Source organism: Lactuca virosa, chromosome 8, assembly GCF_052849685.1.
Source record: "Lactuca virosa cultivar CGN04683 chromosome 8, Lactuca_virosa_CGN04683_v6, whole genome shotgun sequence".
NCBI lineage: Eukaryota > Viridiplantae > Streptophyta > Magnoliopsida > Asterales > Asteraceae > Lactuca > Lactuca virosa.
In genome coordinates, this window is record NC_136433.1 from 186,922,774 (window position 1) to 186,932,100 (window position 9,327).

The 9,327-nt window shown below is 31.9% G+C and overlaps 1 protein-coding gene across 1 annotated transcript; it reads left to right on the top strand.

Moving 5' to 3' along the window:
- The first annotated feature begins 5,775 nt into the window (after positions 1-5,775).
- Positions 5,776-6,340, top strand: LOC145131134 (uncharacterized). The gene is made up of 2 exons (XM_079065865.1): positions 5,776-5,893; positions 5,973-6,340. Exons 1-2 carry the CDS (start codon positions 5,776-5,778, stop codon positions 6,338-6,340), a joined length of 486 nt encoding a protein of 161 aa, XP_078921991.1.
- Positions 6,341-9,327: the final 2,987 nt, after the last annotated feature.

Consider the following 9,327-nt stretch of genomic DNA (forward strand, 5'->3'; position numbering starts at 1 on the left):
TGTGTTTGTGATACTTGCATGGAAGACATCGGGGGGTTCGCGGGGCACTTAGGTGTAAGACCTTGGAGGGTTTCCACGGAATCCTAGGTAAAGACCTCGGGGGGTTCCCAAGGCACTAGGGTTTAAGACCTTGGAGGGTTTCCATGGCATCCTTAGTTAAGATCATGTGGGGGTTCCCATGGCATTGGGCTAAGACCATGTGAGGGTTCCCATGGTACCCGGAGTAAGTCCCTGGAGGGTTTCCAAGGCATCCCTATATGTTATATGCATGACTTGTGTAGTGGATACAGTTTATGTGATTATGTGTGTAAGACCCTGGAGGGTTTCCACGGCATCCTATGCATGGCTTATATTGCTTATATGATTGATATGGTTTATGTAGTTGTTATAGCTGATGTGGATTATGTGGTTATGTGGATTGTGTGGGGTATGCTCTGGGGAACTCATTAAGCTTCGTATTTACAGTTTTGTTTATGGTTTTAGGTATCATTGTTTTGGAAAGGAAGGGCTCAGCTTGATCGCAGCACACACACCCGTGTGTTCCGCATTATGTGATTTTGGGATGAACTCTGATAAATGTTTTTAATTAGCAATGTTTTTGGAATACTTGGATTAAATATATCTGTGTTTTGACTATAATAAAAATGAAATTTTTACCCTTGATTTGTGGGTCGTTACAATATAAATGCTCATTGTAAAGTATAAATTCAAAAAAAGATGGTTTCCGTTAAACTATAATTGCAAATAAGTACATTTTTCTCAAAATAGTTATATTAATTACAAAAATGGTCCCTGTAACGTGTATAAATTGAATGTGTTACTGGTCCTTTCATTTTCGTTTATTCAATGAATATTGAGAATATGTGTTGCTATTTTTGTGTCAAGTTCATAAGAATTAGTATATTGTATTGAACACCAACTATTTGATAGTGTAAAGGCTTACCTCAATATCACTCGTACGTTGAATCCTCAAGTAATTAAAATACTCTTTTCAGTTCACTGGATCTGCGAGCCCATACCCCGTCATCTTTCTAACGAACTCAATCAGGTGCCGGAAACTTAACATCAACTTTCGTCCTATTGCAATCAACCGAAAACCCAAACGACTAAACGTAATTTCTCATTTCCAGATGCAACACCGATGAGAGGCCGTTGCACAACCGCAAAAGACTAACAGTGTCTGAACTCTGAAACTCGTCGGTGTCTTACATAATCGGAAGATCGCCGCCGGAGATTCCAGGCCGTCGGTATGATTCGTTCATAATCATCCTATTATGAAACTCGATCAAATAGGGATTGATTAAGACATCGGAATGTTAAATAGAGTAAATGGAGGATTCATCCGTATAATTAGGGTATGTGGTTTAGGGTCGACCCATTTAGTGGAATTTAGGTATGTGGTTTAGGCAACCCGTTTCTTGAAACGTACTAAGCAACATAATACTACAAATTTACAAATGACTATTACATGTAAATTGAATTTTTAACAAAAATTTATGAACTTTTTATTTTGTAAAAATGTTTTTTAAAATTAATATTTATTTCATGTTAAAAATCATATTATGTGCTCGTCAAATTCTATAAATACTTAACTAATTTCTACTTTAATAATAATAATAATAAATTATATTTATTGTCTTGGGGTTATATCTTACAAATATTAATTGTGTTTAATATAATTTTTATTTGTTTATATTTTATTTTATCAATAGTATATCAATTTAGGATAAACATACTTTTAGTAAACCCCACTTCATCCATCATATTAATTAATTTATCTATAAATATGTATTGTAATTTTTTTATGTTAATTACATTACTGAAATGTTTTGTTTGTTTTATAGCAATTCAGTTTCAATGATTTTATGTGTTTATTTCTCTTTACTCAAATGTATGTTGCATTATACAAACTAATGACTTTTATCAAATAGTTGGACTTACATACGTATTAAATACTTACAAATTATAAAGTTAATAAAAAATACAATACAATTCATAAGTTTTCTAAATTAATGATATATTATTTTATTACATAAATGATTTTTTAATTATATTTAAAATTAACCCGTGGATTCCACGGGTTTTAACCTAGTATTACTATAAAACGGTGTCCTTATGGGCTAAACGCAAGAGCAAAATAAAGCAAAACTAAAAAGATATTTGTTTTAGGGACTAGTTTTGTTAGTTAATTAATAGTTTGATTAATTAATCAGAAAATATAAAAAATATTCAATATTCTATAATGATTTGATTCTTTGATAATTACAAAAAGCCTAGATAATTATAATTATATTTGGTAAATATTTCTACGGTTTCAAATCACCTTCCTATATAAAGAGGGGTCAAAATCTGGTTTGGGATACATGAAAAATAGCATTTTCATTTCCAAAGTTCGAAAACCCTAAGGAAAATCCTAGAAGAGCTAGAGCTCGTCGCCACGTCGTGGTTACGGCCAGATTCGTCTAATCAAGTCTTCTTCATGCTGGTTCTCGAGTTAGCTTTCAAATCTGTTGGTGTTTTGCGTCTTGGGTGTGATAAAAAAAGAGGAACTTTACGTTGGGTTTTCAAGTTCGATCAATTGGTGAGACCTAAGAAGTCGAAGAAAAACACGAAGGTACTGTTCGATCTATTAAGTCGATAAAGTTGTAATGATTGTTTGTCATGGATCTGGTTGTTATGAGTCCAGAAATCTGAATTTATTGTTGTTTCCGTTGTCCTCATTTGATCTTTGATTAGGCCGGTAACCCATCATAGACTTCTCCTCACTTTTCTAATAATCATTCATAAAATGGAATCCCCCCCCCCCCGGCGTCTCGGTACCACGAAATTGGAATCCACAATTAGTTGTTTTCTGTAACCGTCGCCAATGGCTCTCTTCTTTGTTGTAATGATTTAATTATTTTATGAACAAAAAAGTCTATAAATATCATTGTCATTTTCTTAAATTTTCACAGCAATTTTAAAATTCTTACTCCAAATGGATTCAATCCGAAGCAATGCTAAAAATATGGATTCAAACCGAAGGAAAAGTCGCGCTACAGGCTCACAAAATCCATCAAGGTCCTTTGATTTCTCACACTTAATTCACAAAACTTAGTTCCCTAAAAATATCCTCCCTAATAAATCAAAATCTTTTTGCCACATGTCCTCTTCTCCTTCAATTGGATACATGACATTTTCTATAATTTTTGAATTTTTTTATTTTCCACTTGTCATTTTATTGTATTTTTCATTTTATTAAATTAAAATTTCACATTTAATATGTAAGGTAATATATATGTAAGGTATTTATAAGAAAGGGTTTATATATGTAATGTATTCAATGTATTAAAGCCTCATTAATTTTAATAATTTAAATTTTTTCTCATTTCTCTTATAAATTTAAACTTTTCAAATTGTTAAAATTTCATATTTATTTTTTTTAAATAAATTCATGTAATACATGGGTCTCACACCTAGTATATAAATATATGCAGTTAGATCTATGTAACGCCACATGATTATTTTACCCACATTGAATGTATTACAAGCTCGCAATCATGAAATAGTAGAACGTTGGGGTTGAGGGTTGAGAAAGTGATAATGAAATATTTTATGTAATTTTAATGAAATATTTTGGTTATCGTTTAGGCTTGCAATTTGTTATTAATAAAATGTTATTTTAGTTACTAGTTTTATATGTTTTAAATTGTTTTTTATTTTTGTATTAGTTTCCTTTTTTATTCATCTTCCCTAATAAATGAAAATAATTTTGCCACATGTCAATCTCTAATGAGTTTTTATACTTGTCATTTTGTGATATTTTTTAAATAAATAATGTCCACATGTCAATTTATGATCTTTTTCAATTTTTAAAATTAAAAAACCACATAATCTTATACTTATATATGTAAAGTATCAAATGTAATAAATATTATAATAAATTGCAATTAATATGTTTCCTCATTCCTTATTTCAAAATTTTATTTTAAAAAATAATTATTATTTATATTTTAATATTTTATTTTCTTTAATCAACCCGTGTAATATACGGGTTTTAAACCTAGTATTTTAATAAAGGAAGAATGGGATGATAGGGACGAAAATATGAGATTTCCATGGTTAAGAATGGTTATAGGTGAAGTTGAAAAAGAAAAAAAAATAATGATAAGAAAGACTAATGTACTAGCATAATCGAGGAAATATTAATTAAGTTTGAAAATAATTTCTTATTTAATATATATATATATATATATATATATATATATATATATATATATATATATATATATATATATATTCCACATGATTACATGAAAATGAAATGAAGTTTCAACTAGCGATTAAGGTTGATTAAGGTTTGTTCGTTGGAATCATTTGGCAATGATGGACTTGACATGACTGAAGTCCATGACTGAATTTTTTCTTATTTAATATATATATTCCACATGATTACATGAAAATGAAATGAAATTTCAACTAGCATTAAGGTTTGTTAGTTGGAATCATTTGGCAATGATGGACTTGACATGACTAAAGTCCATGACTGAATTAAACAGAAACAAATTGCTCAAGAGCAATCGGTATGGAGCATATTGCATCTCGTTCTTGGTGAGGTGGAGCATCCACAACGTCGTTAAGATGCATGAACACCACCCCCTTGCTCGTTAAGGGGGTGTTAAGGCGAATGTCGTGGTAACGAAGACGGGATAAAAAGTGTAATTTGATTGGGTAGAAATTTTGGACCGTTGCATGATGACCGTTGTAAGCAAATATTATTAAAAAAAATTAATCAATTTTTTTACCTATAAATAAATCATATATACCCTTAATTCAATTAACACAACTCTTTTCTTTCTCTATATTCTCTACAACTTCATAACTTTTCAAAAAAAAAATATGGATCTTTTCGACTCGTCCGACGACGATGGTGACGATATATTCATCACTATGATGTACCAGTATTGCACGAACGAGCTACTAAGAGCAGACACAATCCCACTACTAACAAGATGCGCGATGTTAAATATAAATCGTGAGGAAAGGACACGAACGTCTATATCGCGATTCCTTTGAGGATAACTGTATATACAAGTCGAATGAGTTCAATAGAAGATTTCGTTTGAGTAGGAATATGTTCCTATGGATCGTCAACGCCTTGGAAAGTTGGTATCGTTTCTTTAATCTTAATACATATTTACTATATTTTTATATAAAATAAACTAGTTTATAACCCGTGGGAACCACGGTTATAAAACTAATTAAACTTTTATAATGAGAACTCAAAATTATTAATCAATTATTTTAAATAAATTATTAATTAAGAGATATTTTTTTAGTTATGTAAAATTATAATCGTTAATTTAAATAAATATGTGAAATTATATCATCTTATAATTTTATTAATTTTATTCTAATGTTATTAATTTAATTTAATTAGAGTGATAAATTTAAATTTTGAAATTTGAAATGGAAAATTAATAGGTTGACAAATGGCATGCATTAATTAGGAGGCCTAATAGGATGACACATGTCAAAAGAAGAATAAAATATGCATTAATTAAGAGACCTAATAGGATGACATACGTCAAAAGGAGATTAAAACTATTCTTTTATTAGAATAGGGAGATACAAATTTACTACATGTTTCTTTAATTTTAATACAAATGTACTATATTTTTTAACCATAGTTAATATATGTTTAGGTATACATTTTTCCAATTGAGATATGATGCTAGAGGTAGGCGACGATTTACAACGTTGTAGAAATGTGTTACGACCATTCGTTTGATGGCTATGGGGGAGTCACCCGACACCATGGACGACTATATGAGAATGTCCGAAGGAATTGCACGAGAAAGTTTGTATAGATTGTCAAAAGGTGTTGTTGAAACTTTCAGAGACGTATATTTGCGTAAATCTTCGTTGCATGATACGCAAGAGCTTTATGCAACACATGAAGAAAGACATGGGTTTCCCGGAATGATTGGAAGCATTGATTGAACGCACTGGAAATGGAAAAAATTCTCCAGTAGCATGGAAAGGGCAGTATGCAAGTGGTCATCATGGATCACGTTCGTTGGTTTTAGAGGTTGTTGCTTCCCAAGATTTATGGATTTGGCATGCATTTTTTGGGATTGCAGGTTCCAATAATGACGTCAACGCTCTCGATCAGTCGCCAATATTCGACGATCTTTTGAATGGAAAGGCCCTGGATGCTCATTTCACAGTGAATGGAAACAAATACAAATTTGGGTATTACCTTACAGATGGAATATATCCTCTGTATTCCACATTCGTGAAGGCATTCCGACACCCGGTTGAAAAAAGAGATAAATTATTCAAGAAAAGACAAGAATGAGCACGTAAGGATGTGGAACGTGCTTTTGAAGTGCTAAAGGCAAAGTGGCACATAGTTGAACATGCAACATGACCATTGGACTTATAAACTCTACGATATATCATGTATGCATGTACCATAATGCATAACATGGTAGTAGAAGATAAATGATGAAATATTGCACACTATATCTCAACGGATCCCAGACACGTTCAATTTCAACCAAAACAACAAAATATTTGCATAGAGTCGTTGACGTTCAGGACGCAAATAAACATATGCTTTTTTTTATTGTAATGTTTTTTTTAAATTTGGATGTTATGTGTAATTTAAATGTTATGTTATTTTTATTTTGTAAACATTATGTTTTATTTAGTTATTATGTTTTATTTAAAATATATTTGTTTTAATAAAAAAATAAACTCGGAAAAAAAATAAAAAAGAAATTATGAAATGGAAAATAGTTGGTGTTATAACATGTTCTTAACATGGTGACCATTTTCCCACTTGGTGTAATAACATAATTGATGATGTGGCATGTGAGATGACACCAAAATGGTGTTATAACTAGTTGTTTATATCCAATTGTCACAACTAGCATTTTTAGCTAGGAAATTCTATTCTCATGTAAACATCATCTATTGTAAGGCATGTACTCTCAATGAAAATCATACTCTATGCTTAATCAAAATCATCCATTTGAATCGAACCTCACTCAAGAAGACCATAACCTAATAAAATACATTTCATATAGTCAACTATGGATTGAAAACCCTAGAAATCTCGGTTCAAGTTAATATGGACTAGGATTCTCTTATTGGGCCTAATGGACCAATAAACTTTCAATTTGACTACTGTGGGCCTAGGAACCCTATTTGGACTCTAATTGAGTCCACATTCATGAAACTAAAACATTTTGGGTCATGTGGGCCTAGAATAGTTCATTTTAACTCTAATGGGCCATGTTGGGCCATAAATGATTCATTAGCCCTGTCACACCCCAAAACCGGAACGGCGGAAACGTTCTGGGGTGGAGGACGTCATGTTTAGTATCACAAGACATGCATCATAGTAATCAAAGTAATGAACAACCATATCATTAGAAAGAAAGTGTTTACAAAGTGTGTGTTCACAAAACATAGAATACATAAGCAAATAACAAAACAAGACTTGAAGCTATACTGCTCCATCTTCTGAATTCCTGAGAATACAAGTTATTTGAAAGAGTTGATCAGCAATTAAGATGGTGAGTTCATAAGATTTTAGTGATGTAGTAAGTTGTAAGAAAGTTTAGTAAGTTGAAAGTTCTGTTTTAGAAAAGTTCGCATGTTCCTCCAGAAAATCCTATATTTCCTGCTTTGATGAAAGATAAGTAAAAATGACTCTACAATCCTTTCTATGAGTACTAAATGGATACAAGTTAAATAAAACTCAGAGTAAACAAACAATCGATTGTGTGTATCTGCCCTAAGCCCGCAACCAAACAAGGAACATGGAATGAGGCGGATGGCACACATCCCATTGGTTGTTAGATCCTTGTTGTATATAACCCTGGTGTATTCCCTTGGTACTCACGGAGTTAACTGTAATAGTTCCTTTATATTTGATGAAAATATTCTTTAAGAAAACCCTTATTTCTTATAATAAAAACAGTAACCACAGTGATTCCTTCTATAATCACTTAGTTTATACTAGCTATATATAATCTAATATCGAACAGATAGTTAATTGTATGGATCTGCCCTAAGCCCACAACCAAACAAGGAACAGGAAATGAGGCGGAAGGCACACATCCAACTATCTATCGGTTATTAATTATATATAACTCTGATGTATAATCTAAGGTATTATAGAGTTAACCACTTAAGGTCCTTTAAGTTATACTGGTTTAGTAAAATGGATTAAACCCTTAACTGGTAAGTTTCTAGTTTTGAATATCAAAAGCTCTGATTTGGAAAGTATGTTTTGTACTAGAAAACTGTGCATTGACTTTGTGTCCTATTACTTGACCCATACCTGGTACCCTTATGATGACTTAATGTATACTGAACATATATATCTAGAATCGAATAGATAATAGACTAGGTGAATCCGTTCCAAGCCCACAACCAAACAAGGAACAGTAAATGAAGCGGAGATCACACATCCTATTACCTTTCGGATCCTATTAATATATATATATATATATATATCCTTTGATGTATACATTAAGGAATCATAAGGTTAGCATTATGGTCCTTTCTACTAAACGTAGCCTTCTACCAAGGCATCAAATGTTATGTATGTTTGTTTCTTGTATGAGTGTGTATTTTCCCAAGTGAGACTATCATTAACTAAATATACTTTATACATTAATGAATATGTGAGAAGATCACAAAGTAAATGTAATAGGGGAAATAATGTTTTACCTCAGCAGTGACACTACTGGCTATAAAGTGATAAAATACAGACTCCAGGTAGTATTAAATGTACAATACCCCTCGGGGAGTCTTTTTGCCTTAAATCCTTAGTCGGTTAATTAAAGGTTTAAATGTGAACTCGTTTGTAACCATGCTAATCGACGGCTGAATAACTGATGACCTTCCGGTGTCATAATATAGTGAGGTGACATTTTGTCACCCCTTGGGCTTATCGGCTGGGACTGTAGCTAGCAGTCGGGGTGTGGGAGTGTCTGTCCTGTATAGATCTATACACAAGATTCCCGCTCTCCCTCCAGGAGACTCTGGTTACAATATAATACAACACTGTCTTGTTGTATCCTTAAATAGTGTGTCACATTAAATTATCGTATATCAGTGTTTGTATAGTAAGTCATAGCGTAGTGATGCAATTTCTGTACTAGTGTATAGTATATTCTCTTGTATAGTGTATAGTGTGTATTGTTTCTCATACTAGTGTGTTCTGACTCATGTATGAACTGACTCTTTGTATGCTTCATTGTACTAGAAGTAATGAGTAGTGTCTCCTTAAACTATACCTATTATAGTTTACTAGTGTTTTACTTGAAC

What these genes read in the sequence shown, in the direction of transcription:
- LOC145131134 (XM_079065865.1), top strand. Translation starts at nt 5,776, where the DNA reads ATGGGGGAGTCACCCGACACCATGGACGACTATATGAGAATGTCCGAA. An exon ending in TTTCAGAGACGTATATTTGC is followed by an intron (nt 5,894 to 5,972) that starts GTAAATCTTCGT and finishes AATGATTGGAAG; the next exon opens with CATTGATTGAACGCACTGGA.